This window comes from Amblyraja radiata, chromosome 10 (genome assembly GCF_010909765.2).
Source record: "Amblyraja radiata isolate CabotCenter1 chromosome 10, sAmbRad1.1.pri, whole genome shotgun sequence".
Taxonomy (NCBI): domain Eukaryota; kingdom Metazoa; phylum Chordata; class Chondrichthyes; order Rajiformes; family Rajidae; genus Amblyraja; species Amblyraja radiata.
The window spans coordinates 372,724-397,748 of NC_045965.1; the positions used below are offsets into that span (position 1 = coordinate 372,724).

General features: G+C 47.1%; 1 protein-coding gene across 4 annotated transcripts in view; it reads right to left on the minus strand.

Moving 5' to 3' along the window:
- Positions 1–25,025, minus strand: part of LOC116977436 (ral guanine nucleotide dissociation stimulator-like 1) — a 227,567-nt gene that overhangs the window by 40,883 nt on the left and 161,659 nt on the right. For all 4 annotated transcript variants that reach the window (XM_033027866.1, XM_033027868.1, XM_033027864.1 and 1 more), the window contains exons 3-4: positions 5,930–6,138; positions 961–1,038 (exon numbers count right to left, since the gene is read on the minus strand). In XM_033027866.1, the coding sequence (XP_032883757.1) occupies positions 961–1,038; positions 5,930–6,138 (287 nt within the window). The remainder of the gene's footprint in view (positions 1–960; positions 1,039–5,929; positions 6,139–25,025) is intronic.

Below are 25,025 nucleotides of genomic sequence, written 5' to 3' on the forward strand. Positions count from 1 at the left end.
TAATTGGGCTGGTTCAGGAGCCGGACCTCGGCGGCAGTCTCATTCAAAATACACACTCACAATTACATTCATTATATTATTTTTATATAATACTAGACCAAGTGCAGAACGGTTGGGTCTGCTCCCCCAACACAGCCTTTCCCTACCCGTAGCCCCCACAGGAGACGTGGTCCTCCAACTCAAACGGCTCAGGAATCAGCAGTGCGGCTGTTTTTAAATGGCGTCTTTGAGGCGAGATGCGGGCGCCAGCAGCCGTTATGGTCGCTGGCCAGCAGGAGGCGACAAAATGAGTGGGGGGGGGAGAAGGATTTGATTAAAAATGTGTACATAAACATGACAAAATTTAATGAGGAGTGGATACTTGGAATGAAAAGTGAAATCTCTACCGAAATGGAAAAAATCAGGGCGTTTGTTGGTCGGGTGTTGTCGTGGCAACGAATCAAAGGCTGGCAGCCACAAGTCAGGCAGAAACACACACAGCCAGCCGGCAGCCACACAGTTTTAATATTATATAGAAGATAATTATATATAATTACAGTCATTAAATAGACAGCAGCACAGAATTAGGCTCCCATGGAATAATATGAGCATTGAACACTAGATGGCACTTACGTTTTCTAATTAGCTTAATTAATTAATGTGTAACTTTTGGCACTGACGAGTTATGACTTCCTTCTCAATTATATTTTATCTAAATCTGTGCAAAATTCCAAGTAGTTCCCAGACATGGGTGACGAAAGTTAAATTCTAGACACATTTTCGATGCTCGGCCCACAGCCCACTTGCATTTCGTGTTGCAAGGCTTGTTTGTACTCATGTACTGGATGTTTTATTTGACAGCAGGCAAAACAAAGCTTTCCACTGCACCTTGGTGCACGTGACAAGAATAAACCAATGCCAATTTCCTTTCATACCGCTCGATTTTAAATGAAAAATGCTTCAATTAACCCATCGACTTACTTCCGAATCACCGCTCTCATTACCGATGTACTTTGATCTGCATCTTCCCCACCGCTTTGACATTCAAAATTTCCGTACCTGCATTTGGTCATAAAAAAGACAAATTAAAGAGCATTTTAAACAAGCACTTGCTTCCTCAGTGCATTGGAAGAACCAATAACAACTACTAGCAGCTCTGCATGAAAATCCCAGCCACAAACACGCCTCCAACTACACAATAATTCCCACCCACATAATTACAGGCAGATAAAATTTAACGGTAACTGGTTTATAGTTTATAACATACTGAGTTAAGCTAAATGGCTACTATTTAGTGGATCAAACTGCTAACAATTACAAAGATTTGGGATTCAATATTTCAAGTCTCATTCGAACTGCAAACGCTTGTATGTATTCAATATTTCCAGCCTCAAGTCAAACTGCGATGTCTCGTTAGTATTTCTTTACTAGCACCCAACTTGAAACGTCACCTATCATGTTCTCCAGAGATGCTGCCTGACCCGCTGAGTTACTCCAGCACTCTGTGAAACGTCACCTATCCATGTTCTCCAGAGATGCTGCCTGACCCGCTGAGTTACTCCAGCACTCTGTGAAACGTCACCTATCCATGTTCTCCAGAGATGCTGCCTGACCCGCTGAGTTACTCCAGCACTCTGTGAAACGTCACCTATCCATGTTCTCCACAGATGTTGCCTGACCCACTGTGTTACTCCAGCACTCTGTGAAACGTCACCTATCCATGTTCTCCACAGATGCTGCCTGACCCACTGTGTTACTCCAGCACTCTGTGAAACGTCACCTATCCATGTTCTCCACAGATGTTGCCTGACAGAGCTGGGTGGCAGTGTGAACTGTGAGGAGGATGCTATGAGAATGCAGGGTGACTTGGACAGGTTGGGTGAGTGGGCAGATGCAAGGCAGAAGCAGTTTAATGTGGATAAATGTGAGGTTATCTGCTTTGGTAGCAAAAAGAGGAAGGCAGATTATTATCTAAATGGTGTCAAGTTGGCAAAGGGGAAGTACAATGGGATCTGGGGGTCCTTGTTCATCAGTCAAAGAAAGTAAGCATGCAGGTACAGCAGGCAGTGAAGAAAGCGAATGGCATGTTGGCCTTCATAACAAGAGGAGTTGAGTATAGGGGCAAAGAGATCCTTCTGCAGTTGTACAGGGCCCTAGTGAGACCACACCTGGAGTATTGTGTGCCGTTTTGGTCCCCTAATTTGAGGAAGGACATTCTTGCTATTGAGGGAGTGCAGCGAAGGTTCACAAGGTTAATTCCTGGGATGGTGGGTCTGTCATTTGCTGAGATAATGGAATGGCTGGGCTTGTATACTCTGGAATTTAGACGGATGGGATGGGATCTTGTTGAAATGTATAAGATTATTAAGGGTTTGGACACGCTAGAGGCAGGAAACGTGTTCCTGATGTTGGGGGAGTCCAGAACCAGGGGCCATAGTTTAAGAATAAGGGGTAAGCCATTTAGAACAGAGATGAGGAAACACTTTTTCACACAGAGAGTTGTGAGTCTGTGGAATTTTCTGCCTCAGAGGGCAGTGGAGGCCGGTTCTCTGGATACTTTCAAGAGAGAGCTTGATAGGCTCTTAAAGATAGCGGAGTCAGGGGATATGGGGAGAATGCAGGAACGGGCTACTGATTGTGGATGATCAGCCATGATCACATTGAATGGCTCGAAGGGCCGAATGGCTTACTCCTGCACCTATTGTCTATTGACCCGCTGAGTTACTCCAGCACTCTGTGAAAACATCACCTATTCAAGTTCTCCAGAGATGCTGCCTGTCCCGCTGAGTTACTCCAGCACCTTGTGTCTTGTTCGTAAACTAGCTTCTGCAGTTTCTTGCGCCTCCAGAACTTTGTTCAGCTCTTTCTACAGTTGATGCTGGACCCGACTAAAATAGATCGGCCATGATTGAATGAATGGCAGAGCTGACTCGAGGGACCGGACGGCCTAATTCGGCTCCTAAGGCATATAGTCAAACAATGATAGACACAAAGTGCTGGAGTAACTCTACGGGTCAGATAGCATCTCTGGAGAGAAGGAACGGTGATGCTTCGGGTCGAGACTCTTCATACAGGGTCCCGACCCAAAGCGTGACCCATCCATTTTCTCCAGAGATGCTGCCTGCCTGACCCGCTGAGTTACTCCAGCACTTTGTGTCGATCTCTGCTTCAGAGCTTCGACCAAAATCTCCCCTCTGTAGTCCTATCAATCGAGGACAATCCGGGTCAACCATTCTTCTTTCAATACAATCTGTCTGAGCCTCAAAACGAGATTGCTGGTCACATGATGCAAATTCACATGCTTCACGATTAGGTTCTGAACAGTATCTCCATTTAGCTGTTCTTAGAAGCACATAAGCCTGCAAACAACTCACCATCATTTGCAGCACAGAAATGTAAAGAATGTGAAGGAAGACTGGAAAGTAGACAACGATGTCTCACAAATGAAATATGCAAGTTGCCATCAATAACTCTTGCAAGAGCGAATGAAAACATTTTTCAAATTTGATCAGCAATTGAAGACATTTATGCATTTTTAATTCAATACAATTTTTTTTTAAATCACCATCTGGTTGACAGATTTTGCACAAAGCAAAAAAAGTCCTCACTTTTGCTCAGTTTACAAACATTCACTCTAAAGGTCCTGTCCCACTTACGCAATTTTTTCGGCGACTTGCCGGCACCCGTCATAGTCGCACAGCAGCAGGTCGCCAAAAATGTAAAAAATGTTGAACATCCAGCGGTGACCAGAAAAAGGTACGACCCTTTGGGCAACTACTCACGACCATACAGGCGTCACCCCGCGACATGTCCTCATTTTTGCTCAGTTTACATGTCACGGGGTGACGCCTGTATGGTCGTGAGTTGTCGCCCAAAGGTCGTACTTTTTTCTGGTCGACGCTGGAGTTTCAACATTTTTAAATGCCGCCGAAAAAAATCGAATAAGTGGGACAGGCACTTTGAGTCTTCACTTCAGAGATACAGCGCAGTAATAGGTCCTTTAGACCACTGAGCCCACTCCGACCACGCTCACACCGTAAACTACACACTAGGGATAATTTTACAACTTTACTGCAGCCAAATAAACTACAAACTTGTGTAGGATGGAACTGCAGATGTTGGTATATACCGAAGATAAACACAAAGTGCTGGGGTAACTCAGCAGTCTGAAGAAGGGTCCTGACCCGAAACGTCATCCATCCTTTTTCTCCAGAGGCGATGCCTAGCCCGCTGAGTTACTCCAGCATTTTGTGTTTATCTTCAGTTTAAACCGGCATCTGCAGTTCGTTCCTACACAATAAAATACTAGGCTGGGCTGCATTTAAGTGATGTTTTTGCCTCAGCTTCCAACAAGATCCTGGCAGATTTAATTACTTGACCAAGTCATCTGGTTATGTGTTTGAGTTCCACGATTCTTCAGGGGGCCAGTAGGTGGAGTGATCTCTTGTGCTAAGTGCCTTCAATGTAAAAAAAATCCATGGGTGATGGCACAAGAATAGAAAAGGGCATTAAATGGGCAACACTATCAACTCAGGAGCAGAATTAGGCCATTCGGCCCATCGAGTCTGCTCTGCCATTCAATCGTGGCCGATCTATCCGTCTCAAGCCCATGAGGTGGAATTTCTTTAGCCAGAGGGTGGCGAATCAGTGGAATTCATTGCCATTGAAGGCTGTGCAGGCCAAGTCAATTAATATTTTTTAAGACAGAGATAGATAGATAGATTCTTGATTAGTATGGGTATCAGGAGTTATGGGGAGAAGGCAGGAGAATGGGGTTAGGAGGGGGAGATAGATCAGCCATGATTGAATGGCAGACTTGGTGGGCCAAATGGCCAAATTCTGCTCCTATCATGTTTCAGGTTCAGGTCGGGATCCTTCTTCAGACAAGTAACCCTGCAGAATTCATGAAATGTAATGAAAGTTGCTGACTAAGATGTTTCAGCAAAAAAAAATTAAATAACAGATTTTTCAATTCGAAAGAAAAACTGAAGCTGCTCATTCAGTAAATCTGAAACTAATTGAAAGGAAGAGAAATGTCTTTAATTTGTAACATTAATTTGGTTTCTCTTTCCACTGATCAAGGGGCAAGAGTGTTTAATTGTCATAGAGTCACACAGTGTGGAAACGGGTACTTCAGCCCAACTTGCCCACTCCGACCAACATGCCCCATCTACACAAGTGACACCTGCCTGCATTTGGCCCATATCCCTCTAAACCTGTCCTATCCATGTACCCGTCTAACCGCTTCTTAAACATTGGGATAGTTCCTGCCTCAACTATCTCAACTAGGGCGGCACGGTGGCGCAGTGATGTAGTTGCTACCTTACAGCGCCAGCGACCCAGGTTCAACCCCGACTACGGGTGCTGTCTGTACGGAGTTTGTACCTTCTCCCCGTCACCTGCGTGGGTTTTCTCCGAGATCTTCGGTTTCCTCCCACACTCCAAAGACATACAGGTTTGTAGGTTAATTGGCTTGGTAAATGTAAAAATTGTCCCTAGTGGGTATGGGATAGTGTTAATGTGCGAGGGTCGCTGGTCGGCGCTGACCCAGTGGGCCGAAAGGGCCTGTTTCCGCGCTGTATCTCTAAACTAAATAAAACTAAAAGTTGCTGCCTTACAGCGCCAGAGACCTGGGTTCAATCCTCACTACGCTGTCTGTACGGAGTTTGCACGTTCTCCCTGAGACCTCATGGGTTCTCTCCGGGTGCTCCGGTTTCCTCCCACACTCCAAAGACGTGCAGGTTTATAGGTTAATTGGCTTCTGTAAATTGTCCCTAGTGTGTAGGATGGAACGTTGGAGGTGTGCGTTTTCACACTTCTGTCCCTCATGCCTGAAGGCAGGGGTTAGGATAGCGAGCAAAACAAAGCTTTTCACTGTAGCTCCATACACACGACAATAATAAACCAAGGTCGAAATCAAGTTATAGTGTTAAGATTTATTTGCTCTCACCTGTCTAGCAGCAGCTCCAGTACCTGCTCTGTTGTAGCAAACGCTCGGTATGTTGACAGAAAGATGCTGATATAAGTGAAGTCGTTGTCTCCAAAATCAGTTAGGAGATTTTCTACCAGTTTTTCCAGGGTTCCAGCTTTAATAGTGCGGATTTTGTATGTTTTATAATGGCTGAAGGTGTGACCTGGCGGTACTTGGTCTCCTTCCACCTGCGGGCACACAAAGACACACATGAGGAGGTCTGCACAATACAGGAGCAGGTACAAATGCAACAACTCGCATAGGTGTGGAGACACTGGCAACTTGGGGCAGCACAGTGGCACAGCCGTTGGAGCCGCTGCCTCGCAGTGCCAGAGACCCCGGGTTCGATTCTGGCCTCGGCTGCTGTCCGTGTGGAGTTTGCACAAACCTTCCACAAGGGAGTTTGCAAATGGAACAATAGACAATAGGTGCAGGAGCAGGCCATTCGGCCCTTCGATCCAGCACCACCATTCACTGTGATCATGGCTGTACACAATCAGTACCCACTCCAAACGAATGTTGGCAATACAGTGCTAGAGCTGCTGCCTCAAGAGATCCTGGTTCGATCCTGACCTTGGCTGATATCTGTGTGGAGTTTGCACGTTTTCCCTGTGACCAGATGCTCCTATTTCCACCCACATCCCTGAGATGTGCGGGTTTGTAGGTTAATGGCCCCAGTGTGTCGGGAGTGGATGAGAAAGTGGGATAACATAGAACTAGTGAGAATAGGTGATCGATGGTCAGCATGGACTCTTTAGGCTGAACGGACTGTCTCCATGCTGCATCTATAACTGAAACATGGTTCAAACATCATCCTTTCAGTCTCCTTGCTAATTCAGGCTAGTTTTATTTGCCCAACAATTAATTGGGCTATAAGCCTGGTTGGGTTTCAGTCCAGGTGCTGTGGGAATGGGACAGATGACGGTGTCCCACCAACCATATACCTGGAATATTTCACCCATGTCTTGTACCCACCACATTTTCCCATCTAGTTCCCCCAGCATCAGCAAACCAGAGCAGGAACGTAAAAGTGAGATTTATTTCACAAGGCCCTCATGCTTTAGCTATTTGTCACCATAAGCAAAGGAGTCACAGTTATACAGCATTGCCCACGCTGACCAAGGACAGGTATCGCTGGTGGATAAAGCATGGATCTCCGTTTAGTTTAGTTTAGGATACATCGTGGAACAGGCCCTTCAGCCCACCGAGTCCACACCAGCACGTACATCCCCCGTACAACTAGCATCATCCTACATACTAGGACTATGTCCCAGTACAGAGGGTACTGGCGCAGCGGTAGAGTTGCTGCCTCGCAGCGCCAGAGACCCAGGATCGATCCTGTCCACGGGTGCTGTCTGTACGGAGCTTGTACGTTCTCCCCATGACCCGCGTGGGTTTTCTCAGGGTGCTCCGGTTTCCTCCCATACTCCAAAGACGTGCAGGTTTGTCGGTTAATTGGCTTGATGTAAAATGTAAGACAAATTGTCCCTAGTGTGTATAGGGTGGTGTTTAGGGTTGCCAACTGCCCCGTATTAGCCGGGATCTCCCGTATATTGGGCTAAATTGGTTTGTTGCACTGGTAACGCAAGGCGGCGCCTTTACCACCTCAGGCAGCTGAGGAAATTCAGAGTCTCTTTGAGGATCCTTCAATGCTTCTACTCTGGGGCTGTAGAAAGCATCTTGTCCGGCAACATCACAAACTGGTTTGAGAACAGCTCTGCCCAGGACAGGAAGGCTCTGCAGAGAGTAGTGCGTTTGCCCAAACGCACTATGGGAACTACACTCGCCCCCCTGCAGGACCTATACACCAGGTGGTGCAGATCCAGAGCCAGCCACATTATGAAGGACCCCTACCACCCCAGTAACGGACTGTTCCAGCTGCTATGGTCAGGCAAACGCCTCCGCTGTCACGCTGAGAAAACAGAGAGGATGAGACGGAGTTTCTTCCCACAGGCCATCAGGACTGTAAACTCTTATCTCACCAGGGACTAATTTACTGTACTAATTTACTGTTGTGTTGTGTCTTTTGTAAAAAAGTTATTTTCTAACATGTAAATACTGGTTATGTTCTATTCTATTCTGTAGTTTTTGCACCATCTGCAGGCATTGCCACTTTCATTTCACTGCACATCTTGTATGAGTATGTGACAAATAAACTTGACTTGACTTGTCCTATAAGGGACCGCCCTTGTTCCGTATTTGACTGCTACTACTCTGTAATCACCAGAGGGCACGCTAAGTGCACATGAAGACCACACTAGCTAAAGGTGCAAGCAATATTGGTGCATTCTTGGTGAAATCTACTGCGGTAATGACAAAATCTTGCTAAGCCCAACGGTGCATTGTTTCATTACTCAAATGTTGTGAAAAAGATGCACTTGGGAAGAACGAAAGCTGAGATGATTACAATGACTGTGCGGGATATTATGGATGATCTGTCCCCGACCAATGAAGGTGAGCCCGCTGATCCCGCGTATTTCTCAGTTGCCACAGACGCCTCAAACAAGGGAGATAGAAAAATGTTTCCAGTGTGCGTGAGATATTTCTCGGTCTCTGAAGGAGTGCGGTGTAAGTTACTTGTCTTTTATGAAGGCAGTGATGAAACTGCAAATGGAATACATCAAGCTCAGATGAGCTGCCTGGAAAAGTATGAAGTGGATATTAGACACGTCACAGCCTGTGCAGCAGATAATGCCAATGCAAACCAAAGATCCTATAGCGGAGCAAGATAGGCTACTCCTGCGAAATGCAATGGGCTGACGTGTAGTACGCTACGGAGGGGATCCTGGGCATTTTCCCCCACCCATTTTAGTAACCGGACTCTACCCGACCCGACCCGACTCGCAGTGTAATCAACGTTGCGGGGGAACAGTTTGTGTGTGTGATATAGGGTTAGATTCATAATTCTGTTAGTTCACACTTCTGTTAATTCTTGTCAAGAATAAATTTTAACTCTGGTAATTGTCTTTTTTAATGTTTTTTAAATCATTTCTTTTTAAATGGCTCATAAGCTGTGTTTGAGTTGATTTTGTAGTAACCGGAACCTACCCGACCCAGGACTCCCAGGGTAATCAACATTGCGGGGGAACAGCTTTTGTGTGTGATATAGGGTTAGATTCATAATTCTGTTAGTTCATACTTCTGTTAATTCTTGTTAAAGAATAAAATGTTTATAAACACACATACATGAATGCGATATAGATGTATATAATCATATAACACACACAATTATATTTCTTCTGATTTTTATATCCAATGATGAACTATATTTCAGACTAGACAAGCAAGGGACATTAAATAATAAACATTGTAAACCTCCCCGTAACTTCACACACACTAGGCCCCCCCCCCCCCCCGGCACTCCCTCGCCTCCCCCCACACTACAATATCTCCCCCCCTCCTATGCTGTAGTCCCTTAACTCCCCCAACCCCACATCTCTCCCCATGCTCTCTGCACCCCGGCCCCTAACCCACCTCTCTCTCCCAAAGATCTTATACCGGAGCTCCGCTATAAGATCTTTGCTCTCTCCCTCTCCCGGCCCGGCCCTACCCACCTGGTCCACCACTACCCCACTTGCACTACTCCCCTCCTCTCGCCCCACTGCCACGGGCCGCGCACCCCCCCCTCTCCCCGATGCCCCGGACCCCTTCTCCCCGCTGCCCCGGGCCGCGCACCCCCTCTCCCCGCCCAAGTCGAAGATACGGGAGCGGAGGCGGAAGCAAAGATCCGATCTTTGGCCGGAAGCAAGATGGCGGAACAAGATGGCGGAGGCTGGTTGCTAAAATGGGTCCTATAATCACCCATGAATCTGCCCATGACCGTACTACGTGTTTTGTGTAGGAGTAGGCCATCTTGCTCTGCTATAAGATCTTTGATGTAAACTTTAGGAAACACCACTCAGTTTACCAGTCCCTTATCTGTCCTTTTAGTCCCTTATTTGGGAGTGAGAAAGTTGGCAGCCCTAGTGGTGTTAATAACCATATAACATAACAATTACAGCACGGAAACAGGCCATCTCGGCCCTACAAGTCCGCGCCGAACAATTTTTTTTTTCCCTTAGTCCCACCTGCCTGCACTCATACCATAACCCTCCATTCCCTTCTCATCCATATGCCTATCCAATTTATTCTTAAATGATACCAACGAACCTGCCGCCACCACTTCCACTGGAAGCTCATTCTACACCGCTACCACTCTCTGAGTAAAGAAGTTCCCCCTCATGTTACCCCTAAACTTCTGTCCCTTAATTCTGAAGTCATGTCCTCTGGTTTGAATCTTCCCTATTCTCAAAGGGAAAAGCTTGATCACATCAACTCTGTCTATCCCTCTCATCATTTTAAAGACCTCTATCAAGTCCCCCCTTAACCTTCTGCGCTCCAGAGAATAAAGACCTAACTTATTCAACCTATCTCTGTAACTTAGTTGTTGAAACCCAGGCAACATTCTAGTAAATCTCCTCTGTACTCTCTCTATTTTGTTGACATCCTTCCTATAATTGGGCGACCAAAATTGTACACCATACTCCAGATTTGGACTCACCAATGCCTTGTACAATTTTAACATTACATCCCAGCTTCTATACTCAATGCTCTGATTTATAAAGGCTAGCATACCAAAAGCTTTCTTTACCACCCTATCTATATGAGATTCCACCTTCAAGGAACTATGCACGGTTATTCCCAGATCCCTCTGTTCAACTGTATTCTTCAATTCCCTACCATTTATCATGTACGTCCTATTTTGATTTGTCCTGCCAAGGTGTAACACCTCACATTTATCAGCATTAAACTCCATCTGCCATCTTTCAGCCCATTTTTCCAAATGGCCTAAATCACTCTGTAGACTTTGGAAATCCTCTTCATTATCCACAACACCCCCTATCTTGGTATCATCTGCATACTTACTAATCCAATTTACCACCCCTTCATCCAGATCATTGATGTACATGACAAACAACAAAGGACCCAACACAGATCCCTGAGGCACCCCACTAGTCACCTGCCTCCAACCCGACAAACAGCCATCCACCATCGCTGGTCGGCGCGGACTCGGTAGGCCGAAGGGCCTGCGTCTCTAAACTAAAAACATATATAGGCCCAGAGAGCATTATGGCCGTCAACAGCATCAAACTCAGCCCAGTGTGTCTCTAAGTGCGGCACTATGGGGATTAAGTGGAGAGAGATGTGCTGTCCAGAACCGTAGCACGCTACAGGAAGTAAATCAGTCTGGCTTCAATCATGTCTGAACTCTGTTAGATTATCACAGACCTCCCCTCCCTTTCCCAACGTACATATATATATTTTTTAAACTGATTTGTCTTGAAAGCAAGTTTAACTTGGCTGGAAGCAAAGTTGAAATTGTGAAACATTTGCTGAGCTGACAAAGAGGGGAGGGGGAGGGAGGGGGGGGAAGAGAGAAAAAAGCAAACCGTGTATAAAGTCCAGAGTCAGTCGAGGTTTCTGCTTTCTGCTGACTTAGGGAATCACTTGGCTGAGCTCTTTACATAATGGTTATTGTCGAGACTACAGCCGCAGACATCAAAGACTTTGAAAGGCTCAGATGTCAACACACATTCCCTGTATTAAATTCTCTCTCATTCACGCAAGGAAAGGCCCAGCTGGAGCTTCAAGCCTCTTTGGAAATGGGGGAGGGGGAGGGGGAGGGGGAAAAAGAAAGGAACCGTTGGTCTCTTTTATATATAAACTTAGATATAAACCACTAATCTCGTGCAAACTTTACAGGCTGTTCTGCTGACTGGACATTGAGGGGGAGAGTCACGTGGAACAGCACAGTGCAGGAACAGGCCCTTCGGCCCACAATATCTGTGCCGAACACCAGTTAAACTGACCTCCCCAGTCTGTGTATGATCTACTGTCTCACAGCGCCAGGGACCCAGGTTCGATCCTGACCCCGGGCGCTGTCCGTGTGACTGCGTGGGTTTCTTCCGGGTGCTCCGGTTTCCTCCCACATCCCACAGACGTGCGGGCGTGTAGGTTAATTGACCCTCTGTAAACTGCCCCTAGTGTGTGGGGAGTGGATGCAAAAGTGGATTAACATAGTAGTATGAACGGGTGATCGATGGTCGGCGTGGACTAGATGGACTGAAGGGCCTGTTTCCACTCTGTATCTCTAAAATTCAATAGCTAAAACGACTGTTGTATCTGCCTCCCCCACCAGCCCTGACAATGCGTTCCAGGCCCTCACTCCTCTCCCCTCATCCTTCAACGTTCCAGACCTGAAGCCCTCTGATCCAGGCACCATTCTGGTTAACTTCCTCTGCACACTCTCCAAAGGCTCCACATCCTTCCTGCAATGGGGCGACCAGAACTACACGCAATATTCCATATGCGACCTAACCAAAGGCCTATTGAGCTGCACCATCACTCCGATGGTGACACGTCTCAAACAAGGGAAGGGTTATCACCCCATGGGGCCACATGAGTGGCAAGGGTGTCAACACCATTGAATGTACAAGACACCAAAAATGTGTGAAGAGTTTTTGCACAGTTTTCGTTTGGTAAACATTTTCAAAATTATGAATAAAGTTTATTTTTGAAAACAAAATTCTGTTGCCATGGTACACAACCCTACTCGGACCAACAGCCAGTAACCGTGGTAACTCCCTGATGAAAAATTCTGCTCCATGACCGCGTAAAAATAAATTACATTTGGGGCAGACTCACAGTGAGATCCAGCATGGAAACAGGCCCTTCGGCCCACCAAGCCCATGCTATCACTACTAGAATGTTGCCTGGGTTTCAGCAACTAAGTTACAGAGAAAGGTTGAACAAGTTAGGGCTTTATTCTTTGGAGCGCAGAAGGTTAAGGGGGGACTTGATAGAGGTTTTTAAAATGATGAGAGGGATAGACAGAGTTGACGTGGAAAAGCTTTTCCCACTGAGAGTAGGGAAGATTCAAACAAGGGGACATGACTTGAGAATTAAGGGACTGAAGTTTATGGGTAACATGAGGGGGAACTTCTTTACTCAGAGAGTGGTAGCTGTGTGGAATGAGCTTCCAGTGAAGGTGGTGGAGGCAGGTTCGTTTTTATCATTTAAAAATAAATTGGATAGTTATATGGATGGGAAAGGAATGGAGGGTTATGGTCTGAGCGCAGGTATATGGGACTAGGGGAGATTATGTGTTCGGCACGGACTAGAGGGGTCGAGATGGCCTGTTTCCGTGCTGTAATTGTTATATGGTTATATGGTTATATCATCAGGCACATGTACACAAATCATGGAGTAATAAAGTCAAATAGCATAGAAACAGGCCCTTCAGCCCACCGAGTCCATGCTACCATCAGGCACTTATAGACAGTTATACATCATGGAAACAGGCCATTTGGTCCAATTCACCCACACCGACTAGGATTCCGTATCTTAGCTTGTCCTATTTGCCCACGTTTGGCCCTTAGCTCTATTAGCCTTCAAACCTTTCCTATCCATTTATCCCTCTAAACCTACATTAATCTAATCCAACTATATTCGCTCCATATCGTCGTCAATTCTGCCCCAGATTCTACCACTCACCCACACACTCGGGGCAATTTACAGAAGCCAATTAACCTACAGACTCTCACGTCTTTGGGATGTGGGAGGAAACCGGAGCACCCGGAGAAAACCCACGCGGTCACAGGGTGATCATGCAAACTCCAGATGGTTTGGATCAAGTCCTTGTGCAACCGATACAAATGATCCGAGCATGAAGCGATATTTCCCTGCTCCCATTAGGAAATCCGACCCCCAAAATGCTGTGAATGGTGGAGAAATGCAGCCTGGGAAGATTTCAATGTGTGTTGGAAAAAAAGTAAACCCAGGTTTAGTTTAGTTTAGAGATTACAGTGCGGAAACTGGCCATTCGGCCCACCGAGTCTGTGCCGACCAGCGTTCCCCGCACATTAGCACCATCCTACACACTAGAGACAATTTATAATTCTTACCAAAACCAATTAACCTACAAACCTGTACGTGTTTGGAGTGTGGGAGGAAACTGGAGCACCCAGAAAAAAATTACGTAAATCACGGGAAGAACGTACAAACTCCGTACAGACAGCACCCGCAGTCAGGATCGAACCCGGGACTCTGGTGCTGAAGGCAGCAACTCTACTGCTGCGCCACCGTTAAATCTAAATAAACATCTTTAAAAACCAAAGGGAAAAGAACAAAAAATTTCCGGCTGAAACATGGCAATTGGGCGGCACGGTGGCGCAGCGTCAGTGTCGCTACCTCACAGCGCCAGAGACCCGGGTTCGATCTTGTCTATGGGCGCAGTCTGTACGGAGTTTACATGTGCTCCCCGTGACCTGAGTGGGTTATCTCCGATATGTTCCCACATTCCACAGACGCGCATGTTAATTGGCTTCTCCAAATTGTCACTTGTGTGTAGGGTCGAGCAAGTGTACGGGTGGGCCCAAGGGCCCGTTTCCACGCTGTATCTCCCTAAATTCAACAAATATGATGGTGCAAGTCCAGGTCACTTTCAATGATGTTGTAAAGAAGTCCCAGCAAGGGTTAATGGAGAGAGGGAGGATTTTTGGCCAGATGGATTGTGGAAAGCTGGATCAAGTTTCACTTGCTGCCATCAATCCCCCTCAGTCTCCCCTCCCTTGACCTCAGCAGGAGGAGATGCGTTTCATTCCAAGTGCTGGGAAGATGAGATCTCCCATGTGTTGCTCAAGTTTGCAGTCGACCACGCTACGGAACGACAGCTGGGGCCAATGGCGTCTAAAGCAACAGTTGCCACAGTTCTCCTGCCCCTGAATATTACGCACCAAAGTGATGCTCTTCCACCCATTCACTTATAGAGTCATAGAGTGATACAATGTGGAAGCAGGCCCTTCGGCCCAACTTGCCCAGACCGGCCAAGATTCCCCTCTTCTACACCAGTACTATCTGCCCACGTTTGGCCCATATCTCTGCAAATCTGTCCTATCCATGTACTTGTCTAAATGTTTTTTAAACGTTGGGTTAGTCCCAGCCTCAACTACCTCCTCTGGCAGCTTGTTCCATACACCCACCACCCTTTGTGTGAAAAAGTTACCCTTCAGAATCCAATTAAATCTTTTCCCCTTAACCTTAAACTTATGTCCTCTGGTTCGCGATTCCCCTACTCTGGGCAAGAGACTCTGTGCTTCTACCCGATCTATTCCTCTCATCCACCCCGGTCTATTCCACTTATCAACCCTCTCCCCTGACTCTCAGTCTCGTCCCGTTGAGTTACCACAGCATTTTGTGTCTATCTTCGATATTCCACTGATTTACTTGTCTAGTCACTGCTGAGAAAGTCTGCCCCCAAAATGCTGTGAATGGTGGGGAAATGCAACTTGATAGATGGGGTTGGGAGATTTTAATGTGTCTTGAGGAAGAATTAAACCCAGGTTTGGTTGTGTATACTTTAAAGATACAGCGCGTAAACGGGCCCTGCGGCCCACTCAGTCCGCGCCAACCAGCGATCACCCCCTTACACTAACACTGCCGTACCACACCAGAGACAATTTACAATACGTACCGAAGCATGTTAAGCTACAAACCTTCATAGTGTGGGAGGAAACGGAACACCTGTGGAAAACCCACATAGGTCACGGGGAGAATGTACACACTCACTACAGACGGCAACCATGGTCAGGATGGAACCCGGGTCTGGCGCTGTGAAGCAGCAACTCTACCACTGCGCCACCGTGCCGTGATAACTCTTATAACCCACAATTATCAGCAGTGCTAATGTTCAGGGAAGCTTGCAAGGTAATTGGAATAAGTAGAAAGCTGCAATTCTGAAGAACAAAACTAACAACCCAGCTGTTTAAAAACAGAGCTCCATTGCGAGAGAGGTTTGCGTGTTACTTCTTAATTATAGCTTGTTCACTTTGGCTGGAAGTTGCTCATCTGTTGCTGCAGGCACAGTACTTAATCCTTGCAACTCTCACATCTGCTTCACATTTCATGAGCTGGTGCACGCAGTGTGCGTGTTCGTGCTTGTGTAAGCCTGCGTGTGTGTGCAAACCTGCACATGTGTTATGTGTGTGTAAGCCTGTGTGTTTGTGTGTGTGTAAACCTATGTGTGTGTGTAAACCTGTGTGTGTGTGTAAACCTGTGTGTGTGTAAACCTGTGTGTGTGCAAACCTGCATGTGTGTTGTGCGTACGTGTAAGCCTACGTGTGTGTGTGTGTGTGTGCGCAAGCCTGTGTGTGTGTGTGTGTGTGTGTGTGTGCGCAAGCCTGCGTGTGCGTGTAAGTGCATGTGTGTTTACAGGTGTGTGCCTGTGTGTTTGCATGTGTTTGCATGGTGTTTCCGTCCCATCAGGCAGAAGGGACGGAAACACCACCAGACTCAGGATCAGTTTCACCCCCTCTGTTATCAAGCTTCTGAACGGTCCTTCCCCAAGCTAGGGCACTGTCCGATTCACCTCTGCTCCATTGCGTACATTGGACTTTGTCTCTGGAACTGATGCGCTACAATGCTGAGAACTATATTCTGCACTCTGTATCTTTCCCTCTGCTCTACCTATTGTACTTGAGATTGAACTGATTGTATCTCTGCAGGGTATATCTGATCTGTTTAGAGATCATACAGAACAAAGCTTTTCACTGTACGTGACTATATTAAATCTCCACTTGCAATTTAACAGGGGCTGTGGGCTGAATTGGTATCCAACAACTACCCACTGGATATTTGCAAGAAGACTTACACTATTTTGGACAGCTACACGGTATGGTACAGTAGGTTCATACGTCATAGGAGCAGAAGTTGGTCATTCAGCCCAGCGAGTCCACTCCGCCATTCAATCGTGGCTGATCTATCTTTCCCTCTGAACCCCATTCTCCTGCCTTCTCCCCATAACTGTTAACAGCCCTACCAATCAAGAATCTGCAAATTTCCACCTTAATGACTAGTCTGAGGGGGGGTCAGTACAGTGTGGATCAGAAGGTCTGTGCAGGATGAATGGGTGATCACTACAGGATGAATGAGGGGAAGGTGCTGGGTAAATGGAGGGTGGGTCAGTACGGGATGAATGTGTGGATTAGTAAAGGATGGATGGGGAATCAGTACAGGATGGATGGAGAAGAAGTGCAGGATGGATGGGAAAGGGGTAAGTACAGGGTGAATTGGGGAACCAGTGTTGGATGGGGGGGGGGGGGGGGGGGGGGGGCTGGCAGGAGAATCAATGCGAGGTGGATAGGGTGATCAGCGCAGGATGAATAGATTGGGGGGGGGGGGGAGATGGGGAGGGGAGCACACGGGATGTCAGTGAGGACTGAATAGAGGCGGGAATGGGGATCAGTGCAGGATGGAGAGGAGGGGTCCCAGGATAAGAGGGGGGGGGTGGCGTGGAGGTGGCGTACAAGAGAGAGAGAGAGAGAGAGAGAAGGGGGGTGAGGTGGGGAGGAAGGAGGGTCAGCGCTCCTCGGACAACATCGCCCCGCTGCCTTGGCCGTTAGGATCTCCTCGCCACCGCCTCCCTCCTCCGCCAGCCAACAGCAAGGTGCGGGGCCGAGCGCTGCAGCTCAAAGATCCCATAGCTATAGGATCTCTGGTGCAGCTGCTTCAGAAGGGTCGGAGCTAATGACGGGCCCCGCACAGCGGCAGCAGCGGCCACGGCCGCGACAGCGGCTCCATCTCCTCCTCCTCCCGCACCCCGCCCGCCCACCCTGATAAGGGCCTCTGCTTGCAAACCCGCTAATGGCGCTTTGTTTTTAAAGCGCCGTTAGCGGGTTTGCAAGCAGCGGCCGCTATCAGGGCGGGCGGGGTGCGGGAGGAGGAGGAGATGGAGCCGCTGTTCGGGGCCCATCATTCGCTCCAACCCTTCCTCACCCCACACCTAGTATCTTTCCCACGCAATACAGCCGTCACCACCGACACAAAACGTTGCGTTCCTTTTCTCCAGAGATGCTGCCAGTTTTTTTGTGGAGTTACTCCAGTTTTTTGTGTCTATCTTCGGTACAAACCAGTATCTGGTAGCCAAGCCGGGCAAAATGACTCGGTGTTTAGGTTGCCCGGCGGCACTATGAGTGGTCAATGGCACCCGGGCAACCGTTAATTTCGAGCCCTGCTCAGAATTAGAGGGCGCTCTTTTAAAAAGGTGAGGAGGAACTTCTTTAGTCAGAGGGTAGTTAATCTGTGGAACTCATTGCCACAGAGGGCTGTGGAGGCCATCAGTGGATATGTTTAAGGCAGAGATAGACAAATTCTTGATTAGAACGGGTGTCAAGGGTAATGGGGAGAAGGCAGGAGAATGGGATTAGGAGGCAGATATCAGCTATGATTGAATGGAGGAGTGGACTCGATGAATAGTTGAGTAGAACAGTTGAAGATGAACAGTTGAAGGAAGCATCACAGGCTCTCCACTGAATAACCTACAGGCAAGGAGCCACGACCTTCAGGTCAGGAAGGGGGAGAAAACTGGCTGCTTTGAAATTCCCGGAGGACGGTGGGACCCAGTGTGTGTCCAACATCTGCCCACTGGATGTTGACTGGAGTCCTTGGCCAATTTTTCCAAAGGAAAATGCTCTGGCACCATTCAATTGATGGAGGTGCAGCTCGATTAGCTCCAACAAGTCAGAATCAGAATCATGAGATGTAGAGGCACAGCGTGGACACAGGCCCATCATCCCAACGAAGACAGACAGACAGACACAAAATGCTGGAGTAACTCAGCGGGACAGGCAGCTTCTCTGGAGAGAAGGAATGGGTGACATTTCGGTTCGCCACCCTTCTTCAGTTTGAAGAATCTGAGAATTTGGAAGATATGGAAGCCAGGAACTTATTCCTTGGAGCGCTGGAGGCTAAGGGGTGATCTTATAGAGGCGTTAAAAATCCCGAGGGGAATAGATAGGATGAATGCACAGCGTCTAATACCCAGGGTAGGAGAACCAAGAACCAGAGGACATAGGTTTAAACTGAGAGGGTCAGGATTTAATAGGAACCTGAGGGATAACTCTTCCCACTTATAGAGGGTGACCGATATATGGAAAGAGAGGATATTGTTAAGGCAGGTACTGTAACACTTGGACAGGAACATGGATAGGAAAAGGCCGAGTGGGAAAAGGGCCAGAAGCCAGCAGGTGGGACCAGCTTAGATGGAGCCTACACACAAAATGCTGGAGTAACTCAGCGGGACAGGCGGCATTTCTGGAGAGAAGGAATGGGTGACGTTTTGGGTCGAGACCCCTCTTCAGATGGAGCAGGTTAGGATGAGTTGGGCTGAGGGGCATGGTTCTGTGACAATAATGATCAACAGGGCCAGGCAGCACCTGGGGAGAGGCAATGGGCAGATCAGATCGATGTTTCAGATCGGGACCCTTTTCCAAGACCTTGGACCCGCTGAGTTCCTCCAGCACTTTGTTTGCTGCTCAACATCCCTGCCCTGCAGTTCTTTCGTGACTCCCCAAATGCTCGTGACTCCCCAAATGTTCTGCTTCAGTTTTAAACACCAATGGAATGTGCAAGCAATCTCGTTTTGCAGTCCCTGGTCATAAAAAACCTACTAAAATGGACATCTGCAAAAGAAAAATGCCTATACATTCACAACACACTTAGTAAGTGGATGATGAAAGGAACACGCAACAGCACCTCATACTTCGCTTGAGCAGCTTACCACCCAGCGGTACCATTCTTGATTTCTCTAACATCAAGTAACTCTTGTTCTCCCTATCTCTCCACCCCTCCCCCACACATTATCATCCTTCTGGATAGGCCTGGATAGTGTGGATGTGGGGAGGATGATTCCACTAGTGGGAGAGTCTAGGACCAGAGGTCATAGAATTAAAGGATGTTCCTATAGGAAGGAGGTGAGGAGGAATGTCTTTACTCAGAGGGTGGTGAATCTGTGGAGTTCTTTGCCACAGAAGGCTGTGGAGCCAAGACAATGGATATTTTTAAGACAGAGATAGATTCTTGATTAGTACAGGTGTCAGGGGTTATGGGGAGAAGGTAGGGTTAGGAGGGAGAGATAGATCAGCCATGATTGGATGGACCGAATGGCCTAATTCTGCCCCTATAATTTATATACTTATGTACTAGTTTCATTGTCGTCCTACTGAGTTTCACTGTTTGTATCCACTCATTATCACCTTCTCCACAGCCAACAATGGACCATTGTGGGCTCCACCTTTCCACGTTCACCGTTACTAGCTTTGATATGTCCTTTTGCATATCATTCATTAATATTGTTAAATTGTTCTATGTGCCTTTTCAAATCTCTCAGTTCCCTCTCCCCTGCCTCTCAGTATGAAGAAGGGTCTCGACCCAAAACGCCACCTATTGCTCTTCACCAGAGATGATGCCGGACCCATTGAGTTTAGTTTAGAGATACAGTGCAGAAACAGGCCCATCGGCATACCGAGTCTGTGCCGACCAGAGATCCCCGCCCACTAACACTATCCTACACACAAGGGACAATTTACATTTATACCAAGCCAATGAACCTACAAACCTGCACGTCTTTGGAGTGTGGGAAGAAACTGAAGATCTCGGAGAAAACCCACGCAGGTCACGGGGGAGAACATACAATCTCCTTACAGACAGCACCCATAGTCAGGATCGAAACCGGGTCTCTGGCGCTGTGAGGGAGCAACTCTACCGCTGCGCCACTGTGCAGCTACTCCAGCTTTTTTGTGTCTATCTTCACTTTGACTGTCAGATGACTCACCCTATTTGCCTCAGAATCAAATGCCAGAGCCTTAACACGTGTTCACCATTTCCCAAAAAACCAACATATTCTGCAATAGCAAAGAGTGAGTCAGGCTCTGTATGTCTGTCTGCTGAACAGCTGAGAAAGCAGAGGACTGGATTGAGGACGGGCGGCAGGGTGGTGCAGCGGTAGAACAGGGCTCGAAATTAAAGGTTGCCAGGTTGCCAATGGCCACCTAAAGTGCCGCCGGGCAACCTAAAAGTCGTCTAATTTTGCCCGGCTTGACACTGCAGATACTGGTTTATACCAAAGAGAGACACAAAAAACTGGTGTAACTCAGCGGGACAGGCAGCATCTCTGGAGAAAGGGAATAAGTGACGCTTCGGGGTGACGGCTTGCAGGGTGACGGAGGGTCGGAGCGAATGACGGGTCCCGCACAGCAGCAGCGGCTCCACCTCCTCCTCCACTGCACCCAGCCTGCCCACGTAGTGGCCGCTGCGTGCCACTCCACCAACGGCGATAACCACTTTCAAAACAAACCTTCCCGCACAAAGATACTAGATCTATGATCTTTGCTGCCGCACGCCGAGGCCGAGAGGAGGGAGGGAGGAAGGGGGAGGCCCCTTCCGCCGTTCTCCCTCTCTCTCTCTCTCGTACGCCCCCCTCCACCCCCTTTATCCTGAGACCCATCCTCTCCATCCCGCACTTATCCCCATTCCCGCCTCTATTCTGTCCTCACTGACATCCCCTGTGCTCCCCTCCCCATCTACCCACCCCCCCCCCCCAATCTATTCATCCTGCACACATCTCACTATTCACATCGCATTAATTCTCCTGCCACCCCCCAATCCATCCTACACTGGTCCCCCAATTTATCCTGTACTAACCCCCCTTCCCATTCATCCTGCACTGCTCCCCCCATCCATCCCGTACTGATCCCCCCCATTCAACCCTCACTGACATGCCCCGCGCTCTCCCCTCAAAATTTTACATACTCCAACCAACACGCACTAATTCCCCAGCCTCAATTCATCCATCCCGCACCGATTGCCTTCTCAACCTCCCCCCCCCTATCCATCTCTCCCGCACTGATTCACCCCCCCCCCCCCCCGACCCTATTGTGCTGGAAATGTCTTCAGAGCGAACATTGACTATGTTTGATAACTTGTATTCATTGGAGTTTAGAAGGATGAGGGGCAATCTTATAGAAGCATATAAAATTATAAAAGGACTGGACAAGCTAGATGCAGGAAAAATGTTCCCAATGTTGGGCGAGACCAGAACCAGGGGCCACAGTCTTAGAATAAGGGGGAGGCCATTTAAGACTGAGGTGAGAAAAAACCTTTTCAACCAGAGTTGTGAATTTGTGGAATTCCCTGCCACAGAGGGCAGTGGAGGCCAAATCACTGGATGGATTTAAGATAGAGTTAGATAGAGCTCTAGGGGCTAGTGGAGTCAAGGGATATGGGGAGAAGGCAGGCACGGTTTATTGATAGGGGACGATCAGCCATGATCATAATGAATGGCGGTGCTGACTCGAAGGACCGAATGGCCTCCTGCACCTATTTTCTATGTTTCTAATTCATTTTAATGGCAAATCAATGCTCTTAATATGGAGTATCAGTACTGTAGTAATTTAATGAGCAACATCTGTGCACATTCACAATTCTGAAGAAGGGTTTCGGCCCGAAACGTTGCCTATTTCCTTCGCTCCATAGATGCTGCTGCACCCGCTGAGTTTCTCCAGCACCTTTGTATACATTCACAACCATACGTTGGATTTATCCAGGTTTTACTTCTACAGTCGGTCATATACATCAGGAATTTGGTCAGGAGATATTTCAGTTGAAATTATAACGTTAATTCAGAAGTGGGAATGATGGAAACAGCGTTTATCAATAATATTTTATTAATCTGGTGCGTACAAGCTGGGTATCTTCATTGCTGTTCACAACACGTGCATCTATTCTGAATGTCCGGTAATGTGGCATTTTGACAACTTTAAACATAATACCAAAAGAACATTTGCTGCAGTTATGTCCTTTGGCCATCTCTTGTCAGTTAGTGTAATGTTTAACCTGTCAGATGGGTATAGTCGGTTTTAACAGCTATTATCATAAAATGCCTTTAGAAATTTCCTTGCAACCTGTATATTTTGTTGTGGACAAATTATGTGGGAAGCGAGAGTGTTTCTGTGCCAATAGCAATAACGACCCATGTTATGGCCATGTCATGATAATTTTCGGTCCTTCACAGAAAACATGCTTGCATCAATCTGTAGAGTGCATGATTAAGCATATATGTTACCATGGTCCAGGATTTATTGAAACAGGTTGATCATACGCTGAATAATCCAACCACATATTTGTTTGGAAGTGGAAAGAAATAATAGAAATTGCATTCATTGCAACGTGTAAAAAGAGTTGAGATACTGTATTATAGTTTTGCTGCATGTCATTGTGGTATATATCATGCCTTGATTGGTGAATATATGGTTAGTTTGTGACTTTATTTGAAGCAGAAATAATATGTGAATGCTTCATTGAGCATAATTCCGACTGGTAACTTCGCACTTCGTCCAAGCACATTATTGCACGCGTCATGCAAGCCGTCTTAAATGGCCACCTAAACTGTCATTTGGCAACCTAAAAAGCTGCCTAGGTTGCCCGGCTGGCAACAGGGAAAAAAAGTTAAGCGTGAGCCCTGTAGAGTTGCTGCCTTACTACGCCAGGGACCCGGGTTCCATCCTGACTATGTTGTTGTCTGTACGGAGTTTGTACGTTCTCCCCGTGGGTTTTCTCCGGGTGCTCTGGTTTCCTCCCACACTCCAAAGACGTGCAGGTCCGTAGGTTAATTGGCTTTGGTAAAATTGTAAATTGTCCCTCGTGCATGGAATAGTGCTAATGATGGCTGGTCGGCCCGGACTCGGTGGGCCAAAGGGCCTGTTTCTGCGCTGTACCTCTAACGTCTAAAGCTATTGACTGACTTAGGATACAACTTGGTTATTCCACTCAAAGCACCGTTAAATCACGCAGGTTTAGCGATAACTATAGTGGAACTGGATACAAGCTTCTTGATGATATCAGTTGGAATTTGTCAAGGACAAGATGAAAACTGTTTACAACTCCCTACAAGGTCAAGTAGGCTATTGATATTCCAGATGTAGACACAATGAACTGCAGATACTGGTTTACAACAACACCGCTGGAGAACATGGATAGGTGACGTTTCAGAGTGCTGGAGTAACTCAGCGGGTCAGGCAGCATCTGTGGAGAACATGGATAAGTGACGTTTTACAGAGTGCTGGAGTAACTCAGCGGGTCAGGCAGCATCTGTGGAGAACATGGATAGGTGATATTTTGGGTGGGGACCATGTAACCATATAACAATTACAGCACGGAAACAGGCCATCTCGACCCTTCTAGTCCGTGCCGAACACATAATCTCCCCTAGTCCCATATACCTGCGCTCAGACCATAACCCTCCATTCCTTTCCCATCCATATAACTATCCAATTTATTTTTAAATGATAAAAACGAACCTGCCTCCACCACCTTCACTGGAAGCTCATTCCACACAGCTACCACTCTCTGAGTAAAGAAGTTCCCCCTCATGTTACCCCTAAACTTCAGTCCCTTAATTCTCAAGTCATGTCCCCTTGTTTGAATCTTCCCTACTCTCAGTGGGAAAAGCTTTTCCACGTCAACTCTGTCTATCCCTCTCATCATTTTAAAAACCTCTATCAAGTCCCCCCTTAACCTTCTGCGCTCCAAAGAATAAAGCCCTAACTTGTTCAACCTTTCTCTGTAACTTAGTTGCTGAAACCCAGGCAACATTCTAGTAAATCTCCTCTGTACTCTCTCTATTTTGTTGACATCCTTCCTATAATTAGGCGACCAAAATTGTACACCATACTCCAGAATTGGCCTCACCAATGCCTTGTACAATTTTAACATTACATCCCAACTTCTATACTCAATGCTCTGATTTATAAAGGCCAGCACACCAAAAGATTTCTTTACCACCCTATCTACATGAGATTCCACTTTCAGGGAACTGTGCACAGTTATTCCCAGATCCCTCTGTTCACCTACATTCTTCAATTCCCTACCATTTACCATGTACGTCCTATTTTGATTTGTCCTGCCAAGATGTAGCACCTCACACTTATCAGCATTAAACTCCATCTGCCATCTTTCAGCCCACTCTTCCAACTGGCATAAATCTCTCTGTAGACTTTGAAACTCTACATCATTACCCGCAACCCCACCTATCTTAGTATCATCTGCATACTTACTAATCCAATTTACCACACCATCATCCAGATCATTGATGTACATGACAAACAACAGTGGACCCAACACAGATCCCTTCTATAGGACCATTGTAGCAGCGGGGAGAAAGTTGGAAGAGAGATGAGGGGTGGGACAATCCTTGGCAAGTGAT